Source organism: Dendropsophus ebraccatus, chromosome 2 (genome assembly GCF_027789765.1).
Source record: "Dendropsophus ebraccatus isolate aDenEbr1 chromosome 2, aDenEbr1.pat, whole genome shotgun sequence".
NCBI classification, from domain to species: domain Eukaryota; kingdom Metazoa; phylum Chordata; class Amphibia; order Anura; family Hylidae; genus Dendropsophus; species Dendropsophus ebraccatus.
The window spans coordinates 298591-317435 of NC_091455.1; the positions used below are offsets into that span (position 1 = coordinate 298591).

The 18845-nt window shown below is 49.3% G+C and overlaps 1 protein-coding gene across 7 annotated transcripts in view; it reads right to left on the reverse strand.

The window, feature by feature from the left end:
* Positions 1-18845, reverse strand: part of WDR97 (WD repeat domain 97) — a 194459-nt gene that overhangs the window by 93556 nt on the left and 82058 nt on the right. The window contains exon 10 of one of the 7 annotated variants that reach the window (XM_069959756.1): positions 2412-2540. The exons of the other annotated variants lie outside the window; for them this stretch is intronic. Coding sequence (XP_069815857.1) covers positions 2436-2540 — 105 coding nt within the window. The 3' untranslated portion in view covers positions 2412-2435. Of the gene's footprint in view, positions 1-2411; positions 2541-18845 lie in introns of those variants that run through there. 7 annotated transcript variants of the gene reach the window in all.

The following is an 18845-nucleotide window of genomic DNA, read 5'->3' on the forward strand; positions in this document are numbered from 1 at the left end:
AGCTGTTATATAGCTGCCTTCAGGAGACTGGACCTGGATACAGTAAGTATAGCTGGTATATAGCTGCCTTCAGGAGACTGGACCTGGATACAGTAAGTATAGCTGGTATATAGCAGTCAGGAGACTGGACCTGGATACAGTAAGTATAGCTGGTATATAGCTGCCTTCAGGAGACTGGACCTGGATACAGTAAGTATAGCTGTTATATAGCAGCCATCAGGAGACTGGACCTGGATACAGTAAGTATAGCTGTTATATAGCTGCCTTTAGGAGACTGGAGCTGGTTACAGTAAGTATAGCTGGTATATAGCTGCCTTCAGGAGACTGGACCTGGATACAGTAAGTATAGCTGTTATATAGCAGCCTTCAGGAGACTGGACCTGGATACAGTAAGTATAGCTGTTATATAGCATCTACCAGGAGACTGGACCTGGATACAGTAAGTATAGCTGTTATATAGCTGCCTTCAGGAGACTGGACCTGGATACAGTAAGTATAGCTGTTATATAGCAGCCTTCAGGAGACTGGACCTGGATACAGTAAGTATAGCTGTTATATAGCTGCCTTCAGGAGACTGGACCTGGATACAGTAAGTATAGCTGTTATATAGCTGCCTTCAGGAGACTGGACCTGGATACAGTAAGTATAGCTGTTATATAGCTGCCTTCAGGAGACCCTGAGCATTTCAACTGGAGGAGTGGAATGATAGAAGGAATCCATGCTGCCCAGACCAACTGAAGACAGGCTTGTATCTGCCTATGTGTGAGGGGGATAGTGGGGGGCTGGGGGTTGGAGCAGTGAGTTATCTATGGAGCAAGGACTTGGCTCATAGCCCTGGACTGCAGTTAAGAGCTAAGCCCTGTTTGTCTTGATGCTGTGCGTGAGGAGCTTATCTGGCATCTAGGGGCTGTGTGCCCCTCCCCTCCCCTGGTGTGCCCCGCCCTGGCGTGCTCCCCCCTGGCGTGCTCCCCCCTGGCGTGCCCCCCCCTGGCGTGCCCTCCCCTGGCGTGCCTTCCCCTGGGGTGCCCTCCCCGGCGTGCCCTCCCCTGGCGTGCCCTCCCCTGGCGTGGCCTTCCCCTGGGGTGCCCTCCCTGGCGTGCCCTCCCCTGGCGTGCCCTCCCCTGGCGTGGCCTCCCCTGGCGTGCCTTCCCCTGGCGTGCCCTCCCCTGGCGTGCCCTCCCCTGGCGTGCTCCCCCCTGGTGTGCCCTCCCCTGGTGTGCCCTCCCCTGGTGTGCTCCCCCCTGGTGTGCCCTCCCCTGGCGTGCCCTCCCCTGGCGTGCTCCCCCCTGGCGTGCCCTCCCCTGGCGTGCCCTCCCCTGGCGTGCCCTCCCCTGGCGTGCCCTCCCCTGGCGTGCTCCCCCCTGGCGTGCTCCCCCCTGGCGTGCCCTCCACTGGCATGCCCTCCCCTGGCGTGCCTTCCCCTGGCGTGCTCCCCTCTGGTGTGCCCTCCCCTGGTGTGCCCTCCCCTGGTGTGCCCCCCCCTCCCCTGGCGTGCCCCTCCCTCCCCTGGTGTGCCCCTCCCTGGTGTGCTCCCCCCTGGTGTGCTTCCCCCTGGTGTGCTTCCCCCTGGTGTGCCCCCCCCCTCTCCTGGTGTGCCCCTCCCCTCCCCTGGTGTGCTCCCCCTGGTGTGCTCCCCCCTGGCGTGCTCCCCCCTGGCGTGCTCCCCCCTGGCGTGCCCTCCCCTGGCGTGTCCCCTTCCCTGGCGTGCCCCTCCCTGGCGTGCTCCCCTCTGGTGTGCCCTCCCCTGGTGTGCTCCCCCCCTGGTGTGCTCCCCCCCTGGTGTGCTCCCCCCTGGCGTGCTCCCCCCCCTGGTGTGCCCCTCCCTCTCCTCCTCTCCTTCCGTACTGACTGCTCCTGTTCTGGGAAAGTTTACTAACTGATGTGCTGACTGCTCACTGACTAGTCTGCTTAGTGTTTCCTCTGGTTGCCTCTCTTGAAGATTGCTGCAGTACAGCTAGTCTGAGGTTCAGTGTTACGTCTGGTGCCTGTGAAATCCGCACTATTAATCCTACTAATAGCTTGGACCCACATCTTGTCCCTGTCTGAAAAGTTACTTGTGGTTTTGCCATTCAAGCAGACTGAGTCTCCATAACTAACAGAATACAGACTCCTCTTTGCCTCAGTGTGTCCCTCCTGTATGTTTATTGGACAAAGCCTCTGGTAATCTGTTGTACTCTTCACATTCTCTGCTTTTGGCCACCTACCTGGAAGCTACTGACTTTCCTGCTTGAGGAGCCATTTCCCCTAACCTTACTAAGCATCTGATCCCATCTCCCCTCCCTGTGTAGCCTTGTCCTCAGGGATCTGAGCTGTCTGGCTGAATTGAGTCTGAAAAGACTCTGTAATTGTTCTCTCTTCGGTTTCACCATTCGGCCTCCTAGTCGGATTAGCTCAGAACTTTTTTCCCTTGATCCACACTCAGTGCGATGAACTATTTAGTCTGTTGCTTCTTTGGAGTCTTCTAGGCGCTTGTGTGAATTAACTATATTCATCTGATTGCATGTTTTTTGCTTGTCACTGTCTGTTGGTGGTTGTAGTACCTGAAAAATTGTCCAAATAGGGTATAATACATACTGGGCATTAGGACCTGTCCATTAGTCTGCAAGGAATTGGCTATTGGGACTTACTCTTCTCACGATTGCTATAATCCTTCCTTCTAATATTATTACACAGTATAAGAGCTTCTTGTACTGATACGGTTTCTGGATAGGGAAAAGGAAAGGGTTAAGCTGAAAGGTGGCAGGAGAAAAAGGAAAGGGAAAGAATCAGTAGTGAGGTGCTCCTCTGGAGAAGAGACATCTAGCCCTGAGAAGATGACAAGAAGGCAGTCAGTCCCAATAAAGACAGTTCAAAGGGATCTGGGCAGATGGATAAATACCTTGCCTCGCCAGCAATTAGCAAAAAAAGGGGGCAAACCCCTCTGGCCACACCCACGAGAGGAGGGCGGACCAAAGTGGTGGCTCGGACGTGAGTGAAGGTCCCTCTCTATCGGCCATCTTTGATGCTATTAATATATGTGTCTCTTCGGTGGAAGGGCTGTCTACTCGGATTGAGGGTGGGGGTGGAGGTTTCCCTGATTAGGGAAGACTTAAGGAAAGTCGGACAGATGTTCCGAAGCAGAATCCCGTATTTCTTCTACAGAAGACGAACCTGCAAAAATGAGGAATGAGCTAGACGAACTACTGATCAGTAACAAAAGCCTAAACGATAAGGTGACTGATATGGAGGACAGGGCTAGAAGGTCCAATCTCCCACTGATCGGATTCCCCGAGGGGGTTGAGGGCCGAGACACAGGGAGGTTTATCCAGGACTGGTCGGGAAAAGCGGTGGGCAATGGGAAACTGTCGTCATTCTATTGTGCTGAGCGTGCCCACCGGATCCCAATGAGGATACCCCCAATGAGGTAGGCCTAGAGCTATCATTCTGGAGCTTATGTGCTCACGGGACAGAGAAGTCATTCTTACATCCGCGAGGGAAAGTGGTAAAGATGAAAGCTGGACATGTATGGGATCGAGAATTTCAGCCTATCCTGACTATGCTGCAGAGACACAAAAGAAAAGGTCGAGTTTTTACCGTGTAAAAAAGAGACTTCAGGTCAATGGTGTCAAATACTCCTTGTTGTTCCCGGCCAAACCAGGGTAATATACCAAGATACATCCCACTTCGTTGCTATAACTGAGGAAGCATCTGAGTGGCTGGATTCACAGGGCTTCGTGGCATGATCAGTTAGCTGACCCCAGCGCTCACACATGATAATTATAGTGCTTGATAATCCCCATATTGTAATCCGTATTCTTCTTCTTCTTCCAGCCAATTTTCTGCACGTAATACAGCCCGAACCGCTTTACACACAGACTCGGCCCCAAATTTCCCATAGAAAATAATGGCCCATTGGAAATAATGGCCACACTCTAACTGCTAACAGCCAATCACAGCACATATGCAAATAGCTGAAATATAGCAGCCAATAGGAACTCTAAGGTCTCGTCATGCAATGTATCACATCATCCACAGTCACATGTCCACTATTGGCCAATAGAAGATGTAATATATGGAAGGTCCTTAACCATTTTGTCTCACTGACATGAGTAAGATTGTCATGGTAACCGAGCAATGATCTTTACCATTACCCAGATCGCTATTAAAGGGACCCAGGTCGCCCTTAAAGGGACGGGAACCATGTCGCTCTTAAAGGGACCCAAGTAGTTTTTAAAAAGGAACCAAGTCGTTCTTAAAGGGACCCAAGTCGCTCTTAAAGGGATGGGACCCAAGTCGCTGTTAAAGGGTCCCATGTAGCTCTTAAAGGGATCCAAGTCGCTCTTAAAGGGACGGGACCCAAGTTGCTCTTAAACGGACGGGACGCATGTTGCTCTTAAAGGGACTCAAGTCACTCGAAAAGGTATGGGACCCATGTCGCTGTTAAAGAAACCAATGTCCCTAGAGCGACCTGGGTCCCTTTAAGAGCGACCTGGGTCCCTTTAAGAGCGACCTGGGTCCCTTTAAGAGCGACCTGGGTCCCTTTAAGAGCGACCTGGGTCCCTTTAAGAGCGACCTGGGTCCCTTTAAGAGCGAAATTGGTCCCTTTAAGCGTGAAATTGGTCCCTTTAAAAATGACATTGGTCCCTTTAAGAGCGACCTGGGTCCCTTTAAGAGCGAAATGGGTCCCTTTAACAGCGATCTGGGTCCTTTTAAGCGTGAAATTGGTCCCTTTAAGAGCGAAATGTGTCCCTTTACGAGCGAAATTTGTCCCTTTAAGAGCGACCTAGGTCCCTTTAAGAGCGATCTGGGTCCCTTTAAGAGCGAAATAGGTCCCTTTAGGCGTGAAATTGGTCCCTTTAAGAGTGAAAATTGGTCCCTTTAAGAGCGATCTGGGTCCCTTAAGAGCGAAATGGGTCCCGTTAAGCGTGAAATGGGTCCCTTTAAGCGTGAAATTGGTCCCTTTAAGAGCGACCTGGGTCCCTTTAAGAGCGAAATGGGTCCCTTTAAGAGCAACCTGGGTCCCTTTAAGAGTGAAATATGTCCCTTTAAAAGCGACCTGGGTCCCTTTTAGAGCGACCTGGGTCCCTTTTAGAGCGACCTGGGTCCCTTTAAGAGCGACCTGGGTCCCTTTAAGAGCGACCTGGGTCCCTTTAAGAGCGACCTGGGTCCCTTTAAGAGCGACCTGGGTCCCTTTAAGAGCGAAATTCTTCCCTTTAACCCCTTAAGGACAGAGCCTGAAATGGCCTTAAGGACAGAGACAAATGTTATGAATATGACCAGTGTCACTTTATTCATTAATAACTTGCTTGCTCACTGTGCTTGCTGACAAGTGGTTGGAAATAAGTGGAGTTTAAAAAAGGAGTTGTTGGTGATTCTGTGGGTTTGGAGTGACTGATATATTGTTGTTTTTGTGCAATTGTGTGGTGTGCATTGCTGCAGTGCATAGATAGCTAGTGCCATAGTTGCTTTTAGTTAAACAGGTCCAAACAGTTTTTTTTTTCTCTGGTCTGCTCTGCACCTGGGGGTGGGGTTAATTGATCTCAGGTGCTTAAATCAAGGCTCAGCACTCACTGTGTGTGCTTGCTCACAAGTGGTTGGAAATAAGTGGAGTTTAAAAAAGGAGTTGAAAGAAGGAGTTACAAGTTCTGGTAAGTGCTGAATCTCTTTCTTTTTCACTGTTTTTGTTGCACTGAGGATGATGGCCGGCGAGATGGAAGGATTCAGTCAGTGCGCAGTCTGCCGCATGTACGCACAACTGGAGCAGAAGTTCCAGGGTGACGACCGCTGTGACAGATGGGAGCATGTTGCCCATCTAGAAGCTGGAGTTAGAGATCTGGAGAAGCATATTGCAACACTGAGGGAACTTGGCCACCATGAGAGGGAACTTCGGCTCACTGAGCAGGAAGTTAGTGGGTTAGAGATGGAGGGTGGTGATATAGATCAGGAGGCCCAAGTAAGTAGCTGGGTTAATGTAGTTAGAGGCACCAGTAAGGGATCCAAGAAAAGGAAGGCCACTTCTCCTACTATATGCCCAAGCAAAATTGCCAAGTTAGGTGATGATGCAAGGGCATCCGTGTCAGAAATGGCAGCTCTAGTGGAACCTGTTCTCTCTAACAGCCGGGGGAACAGTCCAACTAGTAGTGGGCGGGATGGTATTGTAGGTAGGCCTAGACAGCTAGTGGTTGTAGGGGATTCTATAATCAGGAAGACTGATAGAATAATTTGTCGCCAAGACCGCCTCAACCGAATGGTTTGCTGTCTCCCTGGTGCCAGGGTTCGGCATGTGGTGGAAAGGGTGGATAAATTACTTGGGGGGGGCTGGGGATGACCCAGCTGTCGTGGTCCATGTGTGAACCAATGACAGGATACAAGGTAGGTGGAGGTCTATTAAAAATAATTTTAGAGAACTAGGTGCTAAGTTGAAGGGGAGGACCTCCAAGGTGGTAATCTCTGGAATACTGCCTGTGCCATGCGCATCGCAGGAAAGACAGCGGGAGCTGCGGGAGGTAAATGCATGGCTCACGTCGTGGTGTAGAGAAGAAGGGTTTGGGTTTTTAGAGCACTGGGCTGACTTTTCATTGGGGTACAATCTGTTTTCCGCAGATAATTTGCACCTTAATGGAAGGGGGTCCGCTGTGCTGGGGGAGAGAATCCTAGAAGGGGTGGAGGGGGTTATATACTAGGGATGTGGAGGGAGGACAATGTAGTGTGTAATATAGTGGTGGATAGGATAGAGAGGGGACAGAACATTGAGGAGGGAGGCGAAGGGTCCTGTGGGGGGAGGATAAGAGCAGTGGATAGGGAGAAGGGTCCTGTGGGGGGAGGATAAGAGCAGTGGATAGGGAGAAGGGTCCTGTGGGGGAGGATAAGAGCAGTGGATAGGGAGAAGGGTCCTGTGGTGGGAGGATAAGAGCAGGGGATAGGGAGGAGGGTCCTGTGGGGGGAGGATAAGACCAGTGCATAGGGAGAAGGGTCCTGTGGTGGGAGGATAAGAGCAGGGGATAGGGAGGAGGGTCCTGTGGGGGGAGGATAAGAGCAGTGGATAGGGAGAAGGGTCCTGTGGGGGGAGGATAAGAGCAGTGGATAGGGAGAAGGGTCCTGTGGGGGGAGGATAAGAGCAGTGGATAGGGAGGAGGGTCCTGTGGGGGGGATAAGAGCAGTGGATAGGGAGAAGGGTCCTGTGGGGGGAGGATAAGAGCAGTGGATAGGGAGAAGGGTCCTGTGGGGGGAGGATAAGAGCAGTGGATAGGGAGAAGGGTCCTGTGGGGGAGGATAAAAACAGTGCATAGGGAGATCCATATGTTGCAGATGAACAGTGGGGATGATTGTAGCCACAGCACAGTAATAAATCCCATTTCTTATAATGTAGCGGGTAAACTCGATGTTAATATAAAGTGTATGGTTACTAATGCCAGAAGTCTAGCCAGCAAGATGGGGGAGCTGGAGGCCTGGGTGCTGGAGGAGTCCATTGATGTGGTTGGTGTGACTGAGACATGGCTGGACTCCTCACATGACTGGGCTGTCAATATTCAGGGATTTACGTTGTTCAGAAGGGACCGGGTGGGCAGAAGGGGAGGAGGAGTATGTCTGTATGGTATAAGGACAGGGTGGGCAGGAGGAGGAGTATGTCTGTATGGTATAAGGACAGGGTGGGCAGGGGGAGGAGTATGTCTGTATGGTATAAGGACAGGGCGGGCAGGGGGGAGGAGGAGTATGTCTGTATGGTATAAGGACAGGGCGGGCAGGGGGGAGGAGGAGTATGTCTGTATGGTATAAGGACAGGGCGGGCAGGAGGAGGAGTATGTCTGTATGGTATAAGGACAGGGCGGGCAGGGGGAGGAGTATGTCTGTATGGTATAAGGACAGGGCGGGCAGGAGGAGGAGTATGTCTGTATGGTATAAGGACAGGGCGGGCAGGAGGAGGAGTATGTCTGTATGGTATAAGGACAGGGCGGGCAGGGGGGAGGAGGAGTATGTCTGTATGGTATAAGGACAGGGTGGGCAGGAGGAGGAGTATGTCTGTATGGTATAAGGACAGGGTGGGCAGGAGGAGGAGTATGTCTGTATGGTATAAGGACAGGATGGGCAGGAGGAGGAGTATGTCTGTATGGTATAAGGACAGGGTGGGCAGGGGGAGGAGGAGTATGTCTGTATGGAATAAGGACAGGGTGGGCAGGAGGAGGAGGAGTATGTCTGTATGGTATAAGGACATGGTGGGCAGGAGGAGGAGTATGTCTGTATGGTATAAGGACATGGTGGGCAGGAGGAGGAGTATGTCTGTATGGTATAAGGACAGGGTGGGCAGAAGGGGAGCAGGAGTATGTCTGTATGGTATAAGGACAGGGCGGGCAGGAGGAGGAGGAGGAGTATGTCTGTATGGTATAAGGACAGGGTGGGCAGGGGGAGGAGTATGTCTGTATGGTATAAGGACAGGGCGGGCAGGGGGAGGAGGAGTATGTCTGTATGGTATAAGGACAGGGTGGGCAGGAGGAGGAGTATGTCTGTATGGTATAAGGACAGGGCGGGCAGGAGGAGGAGTATGTCTGTATGTCAGAAGTGATATTAAAGTGAGTGTAAAAGATGCAATAGTGGGCGATGACTGTGATGATGAGGAAGCATTATGGGTAGAACTACAGAAGGAGGTAAAGAGTGAAAAAATTATTCTTGGTGTAATCTATAGACCCCCCCAACATTACTGAGGAGGTAGATGGTCAGTTGAATAGACAAATAGAGCGGGCTGCCCGGGAGGGGACAGTAGTGGTAATGGGGGACCTCAACTACCCAGATATAGATTGGGGTCACGGTTCAGCTAAAACCACAAAGGGGAGGGAATTTCTTAACCTCCTGCAGGATAGGATAATTTTCTGGGCCAGTTTGTGGAGGAGCCGACTAGAAGTGATGCCTTGTTGGATCTGGTTATTTCTAACACCGCTGAGCTGGTTGGGGACGTCACTGTCCATGAACACCTGGGTAATAGTGACCACAATATTGGGACTTTTAGCTTAAAGTGTAGAAAAGAAAAACATGTTGGGAGGGCAAAAACTCCTTAATTTTAAAAGGGCCAATTTTCCTGGGTTAAGGGCAGAACTTCAGGGCATAGACTGGGAGCGGCTGCTGTCACATACGGATACAGCTAATAAATGGGAAATCTTCAAATCCACATTAAATAACTGTACTGCCAAATATATTCCTATGGGTAACAAATATAAACGGTTAAAATCCAATCCCACATGGCTTACAACCGAGGTTAGAAGGGCTATAAATGAGAAAAAAGGGGCATTCAAAAAATACAAATCAGAGGGGTCAGCTGTATACAGATCAGATCAGAGGGTCAGCTGTATACAGTACAGATCAGAGGGGTCAGCTGTATACAGTACAAATCAGAGGGGTCAGCTGTAGCATTTAAACATTACAAAGAAGTCAACAAAACCTGTAAAAATGTAATAAAAGCAGCAAAAATTCACAATGAAAGGCAGGTAGCTATAGAAAGCAAAAGAAACCCAAAAAAATTCTTCAAATATATTAATGCAAAAAAACCAAGGTCAGAGCATGTAGACCCCTAAATAATGGGGACGGGGAGGTAATAACTGGGGATCAGGAGAAAGCTGAGTTACTTAATGGGTTCTTCAGTTCTGTATATACAAAAGAGGATGGAGCTGTGGTGGGTGGGGCCAGTACTGAGGTGGGTGGGGCCAGTGCTGCTAACACATGTAATGTACTGAACTGGTTTACTATAGATATGGTCCAAGATAAATTAAACAAACTCAATGTAACCAAAGCTCCAGGGCCTGATGGATTGCACCCCAGAGTTCTTAGGGAACTCAGTTCTGTAATTTCACTACCCTTGTATGAAATATTCCGTGATTCTTTGCTTACTGGTATTGTGCCGAGGGACTGGCGTAAGGCAAATGTAATGCCGATCTTCAAAAAGGGCTCTCGAACTTCCCCAGGTAACTATAGACCCGTAAGCTTAACGTCCATTGTGGGGAAACTATTTGAGGGGCTTATAAAGGACTACATCCAGGAATATGTAGTGGCTAATAGTATTATAAGTGATAACCAGCATGGTTTTACTAAGGACAGAAGCTGTCAAACCAACCTGATATGTTTCTATGAAGAGGTAAGTAGAAGCCTGGATGGCGGCGCGGCTGTGGATATCGTGTACCTGGATTTTGCAAAAGCGTTTGACACAGTTCCTCATGGACGTCTGATGGGTAAGTTAAAGTCTATCGGTTTGGAAAATTTAATGTGTAACTGGATTGAAAACTGGCTTAATAATCGTACCCAGAGAGTGGTGGTCAATGATTCCTACTCCGAATGGTCCCCGGTAATAAGTGGTGTACCCCAAGGGTTAGTACTCGGCCCTCTTCTGTTTAACTTGTTTATTAATGATATTGAGAATGGAATTAACAGCAATGTTTCTATCTTTGCAGATGACACCAAGCTTTGTAGTACAGTACAGTCTATGGAGGATGTGCAGATGTTACAGGATGTGTAGTACAGTACAGTCTATGGAGGATGTGCAGATGTTACAGGCTTTGTAGTACAGTACAGTCTATGGAGGATGTGCAGATGTTACAGGCTTTGTAGTACAGTACAGTCTATGGAGGATGTGCAGATGTTACAGGATGACTTAGACACACTGAGTGTTTGGGCGTCCACTTGGCAAATGAGGTTCAATGTGGATAAATGTAAAGTTATGCACCTGGGTACTAATAACCCGCATGCATCATATGTCCTGGGGGAAGTTACTCTGGGAGAGTCACTGATAGAGAAGGATCTGGGTGTACTTGTAGATAATAGACTACAGAACAGTACACAATGTCAGTCAGCTGCTTCTAAGGCCAGTAGGATATTGTCATGCATTAAAACAGGCATGGACTCACGGGACAGGGATATAATATTACCCCCCTATAAAGCTTTGGTGCGGCCTCATCTGGAGTCGCCGTCCAGTTTTGGAACCCGATTCATAAAAAGGACGTTCTAGAGCTGGAGAGGGTACAAAGACGTCCACTAAACTAATAAGGGGAATGGAGCATCTTAGTTATGAGGAGAGATAAGAGAATTACATTTGTTTAGTCTGGAGAAGAGACGTTTAAGGGGAGATATGATTAACTTATTTAAATATATAAATGGCCCCTACAAGAGATATGGGGAAAAGATGTTCCAGGTAAAACCCCCTCAAAGGACAAGAGGGCACTGCCTCCGCCTGGAGAGACAAGGGGGCGCTGCCTCCGCCTGGAGAGACAAGGGGGCGCTGCCTCCACCTGGCGAGACAAGGGGGCTCTGCCTCCACCCTGAGAGACAAGGGGGCGCTGCCTCCACCCGGAGAGACAAGGGGGCGCTGCCTCCACCCGGAGAGACAAGGGGGCGCTGCCTCCGCCTGGAGAGACAAGGGGGCGCTGCCTCCACCCTGAGAGACAAGAGGGCACTGCCTCCACCCGGAGAGACAAGGGGGCGCTGCCTCCACCCGGAGAGACAAGGGGGCGCTGCCTCCGCCCGGAGAGACAAGGGGGCACTGCCTCCGCCTGGAGAGACAAGGGGGCGCTGCCTCCGCCTGGAGAGACAAGGGGGCGCTGCCTCCACCCTGAGAGACAAGGGGGCGCTGCCTCCACCCGGAGAGACAAGGGGGCGCTGCCTCCACCCGGAGAGACAAGGGGGCGCTGCCTCCGCCCGGAGAGACAAGGGGGCGCTGCCTCCGCCTGGAGAAAAAAAGGTTCAATCTCCGGAGGCGACAAGCCTTCTTTACCATGAGAACTGTGAATCTGTGGAACAGTCTACCACAGGATCTGGTCACAGCAACAACAGTAGAGGGCTTCAAAACAGGGCTAGACAAGTTCTTAGACCAAAATAATATAGATGCATATGTATAGAACATATCACCCCTCCCCCTTCCCTGTATCCATCCCCTCCTTGGTTGAACTTGATGGACATGTGTCTTTTTTCAACCGTATTAACTATGTAACTATGTAACTATGTAACTTCGGGATGCTTTTACCTATCCGTCTGATTCTGAGACTGTTTTCTCGTGACATATTGTACTTCACATTTCTGGTAAAATGGAGTCGATACTCATAACGAATCTTTATGAAAAACACCAAAATAACGTGAAAAATTGTGAAAAAATGCATTTTTCCAACTTTTAAACCTTCCTGCTTATACAGAAAGTGGTTATACCACATAAATTATATATTAAATAGCATTAGCAACATGTCTACTTTATGTTGGCCGCATTTATTAAACTATATTTCATTTTTTTTAGACAATAGAAAGCGTAAAACATTAGCAGCAATTTTCCAAATTTTCTGTAAAATTTCAAAATCAGATATTTTCAGGGACCTGTTCAGGTTGAAAGTGTATTTGAGGGGCCTGTATGTTAGAAAGCCCCACGAAGCACCCCATTTCAGAAACTGCACCCCCTAAACTCTGCAAAAGCACAAAGTGTTTTAACCCTTTAGGGGAGTCACAGAAATAAAAGCGAAGTGTGTAAGAAATTTGAAAATTTTTATTTTCTGTGCAGAGATTTTATTGTAATCCAATATCTTTCATAATTATAAACCTATTACCAGAGAAATGCACCCCAATATTGATTGCCCCCTTTCTGCAGTTTATAGAAATACCCCATATGTGGCCCTATTGCGCTATTTGACGCAACCACAAGCCTCAGATACAAAGGAGCGCCTAGTGAATTTCAACGCCTCCATTATATTTGGTCATTTCTGACTGTACCACTTCAGGTTGGCAGAGGCTCTGGGGGGGCCAAAACATTAAAAACACCCCTAAAGGGACACCATTTAGAAAACTACACCCCTCAAGGAATGTAACAAGGGGTGCGGTGAGCATCTAGACCCCACAGGTGATTCACAGATTTTCAGAACAATGTGGTGTAAAAAAGGAAAAATTCTATTTTTTACACTAAAATGTTGTTCTAGCCTTCATTTTTCATTTTCACAAAGGGATAAAAAAAAAAAAAAAAAAAAACACCAAATGTGTAGCGCAGTTTCTCCCGAGTACGGAAATACCCCACATGTGGACATAAAGTGCCAAGGGGGCGCAGGACGAGCCTCCAAAGGGAAGGAGCGCCAATTGGCTTTTGGAAGCTGGATTTCACTGGAATGGATTTCAAGGGCCATGTCGCATTTACAGAGCCCTCGTGCTGCCAAGACACTGGAAACCCCCCACAAGTGACCCCATTTTGGAAACTACACCCCTCAAGGAATCTAACAAGGGGGGCAATGAGGATATGGACCCCACTGGTGACGGGCACAAATGTGGAACAATGTGACGTGAAAGGGAAAATTTTCATTTTTTCACTTTCTCGGCACAAATGTGCCCGTCATCAAGGGGTCCATATCCTCACTGCCCCCTTGTTAGATTCCTTGAGGGGTGTCGTTTCCAGAATGGGGTCACTTGTGGGGGGTTTACAGTGTTTTGGCAGCACGAGGGCTCTATAAATGCGACATGGCGTTCATCATCCATTCTGGCCAAATCCAGCCTCCAAAATCCAAATGGCGCTCCTTCCCTTCGGAGGCTTGCCCTGCGCCCACATGGCGCTTTATGTCCACATGTGGGGTATTTACGGACTCGGGCAGCGAGGGACCGGAAGAGGGGGTGCTGGTATAAAAGTTATCCCCGTACAGGTGGTGACCTTTATCCAGCAGTGGGAAGATCAGTTCCCGGACGATGTCCCCACTAACTCCAAGGATGGGGGGGGGGAGTGGGCATCTGGGGGCTGGATTCAGGTGTCCCTTCCTTCATACACTCTAAGGGTACGTGCACACTGCAGAATGGAGAAGGATAACCCTTTGTGCATTCCGCAGTTGGCACCCACCGGCGGACTGATGCAGGCGCACGTCTCCGTCCGTGTCATAGACTCCATTCTATGCACAGGCGGATTCCGCCCTCTGTCCAAAGAATGAACGTGTTCATTCTTTGGACGGACGACGGAATACGCCCGTCCATAACATGGAGTCTATGACACGTGCGGCACTTATCAGCAGACAGTGGCGGTAGGATATAGGGGGGAAAAACGCTCCTACGCCAAAAAGGAGGAGTTGCTGATCAGCGGCGCACTTACATGCGATGCTGATCAGCACTCAGCGGCGTTAGGGCGCAAAAAAAGTAAAAAAAAAAAAATTGGGGGAAAAAAAAAAAATAATCTTTTTAACCCAAAGCAACTGATCAGTGAATGATATTCACTGATCAGCCGCTAGGGGGCAGTAGAGCGACGCTGTCGGAGATTACCAAGGCCCGCCGAAAACGAAGGGTCCCTTTAAGAGTGAAATATGCCCCTTTAAGAGCGAAATTGGTCCCACTAAGAGCGAAATTGGTCCCTTTAAGAGCGACCTGGGTCCCTTTAAGAGCGACCTGGGTCCCTTTAAGAGCGACCTGGGTCCCTTTAAGAGCGACCTGGGTCCCTTTAGAAGCGAAATGGGTCCCTATGTACGGGCGGATTCCGCGTGCCGTCGAAAGAAGTGACATGTCAATTCTTTCGACGGAACGCGGAATCCGCCCGTGCACAGAATAGTGTCTATGGCACGGGCGGATATGCGCGCCGCCGCGTGCGGGGACGAGCGACTGAATACGCTGCGGGTTATACGCGGCTATTCCGTAGTGTGCACGCACCCTTTAAGAGCGAAATTGGACCCTTTAAGAGCGACCTGGGTCCCTTTAAGAGCAAAATGGGTCCCTTTAAGAGCAAAATGGGTCCCTTTAAGAGCGATCTGGTACCCTTTAAGAGAAAAATGGGTCCTTTTAGGCGTGAAATTGGTCGCATTTAGAGCGAAATGTGTCCCTTTACGAGCGAAATTTGTTCCTTTAGGAGCAAAATGGGTCCTTTTAAGAGTGAAATTTGTCCCTTTAAGAGTGACCTAGGTCCCTTTAAGAGCGATCTGGGTCCCTTTAAGAGCGAAATGGGTCCCATTAAGAGCGAAATGGTTCCCTTTAAGAGCAACCTGGGTCCCTTTAAGAGTGAAATATGTCCCTTTAAGAGCAAAATGGGTCCCACTAAGAGCGAAATTGGTCCCTTTAAAGCGACCTGGGTCCCTTTAAGAGCGACCTGGGTCCCTTTAAGAGCGACCTGGGTCCCTTTAAGAGCGACCTGGGTCCCTTTAAGAGCGACCTGGGTCCCTTTAAGAGCGACCTTTAGGGACCCAGGTCGCTCTTAAAGGGACCCAGGTCGCTCTTAAAGGGACACATTTCGTTCTTAAAAGGGACACATTTCGTTCTTAAAAGGGAAACATTTCGCTCTTAAAAGGGACACATTTCGTTCTTAAAAGGGACACATTTCACTCTTAAAGGGACCAATTTCATGCTTAACCTCTTAAAGGGAACCTGTCACCCCCTGTGCCGGGGTGACAGGCTCCCGACCCCCCGTTAGAGCCCCATATACTTACCTAATCCCGCCGGGTCCCGCTTCTGGAGGTGGTCGGGTGACGGAGATCTCAGCCGCTGCAGCCCGGCGCGTGCGCTGAGAGATGAGTCCAACGCTCATAGAGAATGACGGAGCGCTGGACTCTCCTGTCATTCTCTATGGGTGTTGGACTCATCTCCCAGTGTGCGCGCCGGGCTGCAGCGGCTGAGATCTCCGTCACCCGACCACCTCCAGAAGCAGGACCCGGCGGGATTAGGTAAGTATATGGGGCTCTAACGGGGGGTCGGGAGCCTGTCACCCTGGCACGGGGGGTGACAGGTTCCCTTTAAGGACCCATGTCGTACCGGTACGTCATGGATCACTGTCACTTAAGGACCCATGACGTACCGGTACGCGGGTCCTTTAACCTCTTAAGGACATATGACGTACCGGTACGTCATATGTCCGCACTAGCACTTCAAAGCGGACCGCGCGGCGGCCCCGCTTTGAAGTGCCGCGAGTAGCCCGGGACCGCTGCTATTAGCGGGCACGGTCTGATCGCCGTGCCCGCTAATTAGCTAATCGGAGGCAGCTGTCAAAGTCAAAGCTGTCAAAGTTACCTTGTCCCGGAGGAGCGATCTCCGTTACTGATGCCGGCCGGGGACGCGTCCAAGATGGCGCCGTCCTCGGCTCGGCACTTGTTCGTTTTCGGCTGCAGCAGCCGAAAGCAAACGAGTGCCGATCTCATGGGTCTCTGCAGCATATCTATGCTGCAGAGATCTCAATGAGAGATCACAGTGTATATACTAGAAGTCCCCCAGGGGGAATAACCCTAACCCCAGGGGGGGGAATAACCCTAACCCCTAGGGGGGGAATAACCCTAACCCCAGGGGGCTTCTAGTATATGTGTAAAAAAAAAAAAATAAAGTGTTGTTAATAGTAAAAAGCCCCCTCCCCTAATAAAAGTCTGAATCACCCCCCTTTTCCCAGGTTTTAAATAAAAGTAAACAAATAAATAAATAAATAAACATGTTTGCTATCGCCGCGTGCGTAATCGCCCGAACTATTAATTAATCACATTCCTGATCTCGTACGGTAAACGGCGTCAGCGCAAAAAAATCCCAAAGTGCAAAATTGCGCATTTTTGGTCGCATCAAATCCAGAAAAAATGTAATAAAAAGCGATCAAAAAGACGTATATGGGCAATCAAGGTACCGATAGAAAGATCACATCATGGCGCAAAAAATGACACCTCGCACAGCCCCATAGACCAAAGGATAAAAGCGCTATAAGCCGGGAATGGAGCGATTTTAAGGCACGTATATTGGTTAACAACGGTTTGAATTTTTTACAGGCCATCAGATACAATATAAGTTATACATGTTATATATCGTTTTAATCGTAACGACTTGAGGAACATGTATAACAAGTCAGTTTTACCCCAGGGCGAATGGCGTAAAAACACATTTCCCCCAAATAAAAGAAATGCGTTTTTTTTTTCAATTTCACCACACTTTGAATTTTTTTCTGGTTTCGCAGTGTACTTTGCGCTTCTGGATATGAAGGACCCCGTATCCCACCAGGACAACATTTTCCAGGTGACGTCCCCCACACTGGAGAACAGGAGACCCCAGAAGAAGTGCAGAGTGTGGGGTAACAGGGGGATCAGGAAGGACGCCATTTTCCAGTGTGACGCCTGTCCTGATCCCCCCGGCCTCTGCATACTGGATCGCTCCAAGGCGCACCACACGTCACTGGGGTTCTACATTATCTAAATTCTGTCCCTTATTCCTATTTCAGGGGTCACGTTGATCCAGGGATTATTCTGATCGCCATTATGGAGTCAGGAAGGAATTTTTCCCCTGTGATGAGGCTACTGTCGTCTGCCTCACGAGGGGTTTTTGCCTTCCTCTGGATCAACACAGGTTGAGTTTGATGGACACCTGTCATTTTCAACCTTATAAACTAATAATTGGCCTAATACCCCCAAATAAATTAGAATTGTCCCTTTTCCCCAACTAAGTAGGTATGGCCGCCATTCCCATTAGAGGATGCCATGATGCAATTACAAAGCCTCTGTGCGGCCAGGACAGTAGAAACCCCCCACAAGTGACCCCATTCTGGAAACTACACCCGATAAGGAATCTAACAAAGGGGGGGCAGCGGGTATATGGCCCCCTGGTGACGGCCACATTTGGGACGTGAAAATGAAAAAAATTGTAATTTTTATTTTCACGGCACATGTTCTACATATGTGCCCGTCACCAGTGGGGTCCATATGCTCACTGTACCCCTTGTTGGATTCCTTATGGGGTGTAGTTTCCAGAATGGGGTCACTTGTGGGGGGTTTCTACTGTCCTGGCAGCACAGGAGCTTTGTAATTGCGACATGGCCTCCATCCTCCATTCCAGCCTCTAAATGGCGCTCTGTCCCTTTGGTGGCTTGCCCTGTGCCCATATGGCACATTATATCCACATATGGGGTATTTTCGTACTCAGGGGAAATTTCCCTACACGTTTTGTGTTCATTTTCTTTTTTAACCCCTTGTGGAAATGGAAAAAAAAATCAAGGCTAGACCAACATTTAGTGTAAAAAATGTTTAATTTTTACACTAAATCATTGATCTTGTCTTGATTTTTTCATTTTCACAAGGGGTTAAAAGATAAAAAAAAAAACACTAAATGTGTAGAGCAATTTCCCCCGAGTCCGTAAATACCCCACATGTGGACATAAAGCGCCATGCGGGTGCAGGGTAAGCCTCCAAAGAGAAGGAGCGCCATTTGGCTTTTGGAGGCTGGATTTGGCTGGAATGGACTTCGAGGGGCCATGTTTCATGTAAAAGGCCCCTGTGTTGCCAAGACAGTTGAACCCCCCACAAGTGACCCCATTATGGAAACTGCACCCCTCAGGGAATGTAACAAGGGGTGTAGTGAGCATATGGACCCCCACTGGTGACGGGCACAAATGTGGAACAATGTGGCGTGAAAATGAAATATTACATTTTTTACACTGTAATGTTGGTTTAGCCTTACATTTTTCATTTTCACAAGGGGTTAAAAGAGAAAAAAAAAACACAAAATGTGTAGAGCAATTTCCCCCGAGTCCGTAAATACCCCACATGTGGACATAAAGCGCCGTGTGGGCGCAGGGCAAGCCTCCGAAGGGAAGGAGCGCCATTTGGATTTTGGAGGTTGGATTTGGCTAGAATGGATGATGAACGCCATGTCGCATTTACAGAGCCCTCGTGCTGCCAAAACACTGGAAACCCCCCACAAGTGACCCCATTCTGGAAACTACACCCCTCAAGGAATCTAACAAGGGGTGCAGTGAGGATATGGACCCCACTGGTGACGGCCACATTTGTGCCGTGAAAGTGAAAAAAATGAAAATTTTCCCTTTCACGTCACATTGTTCCACATTTGTGCCCGTCACCAGTGGGGTCCATATCCTCACTGCACCCCTGTTAGATTCCTTGAGGGGTGCAGTTTCCAGAATGGGGTCACTTGTGGGGGGT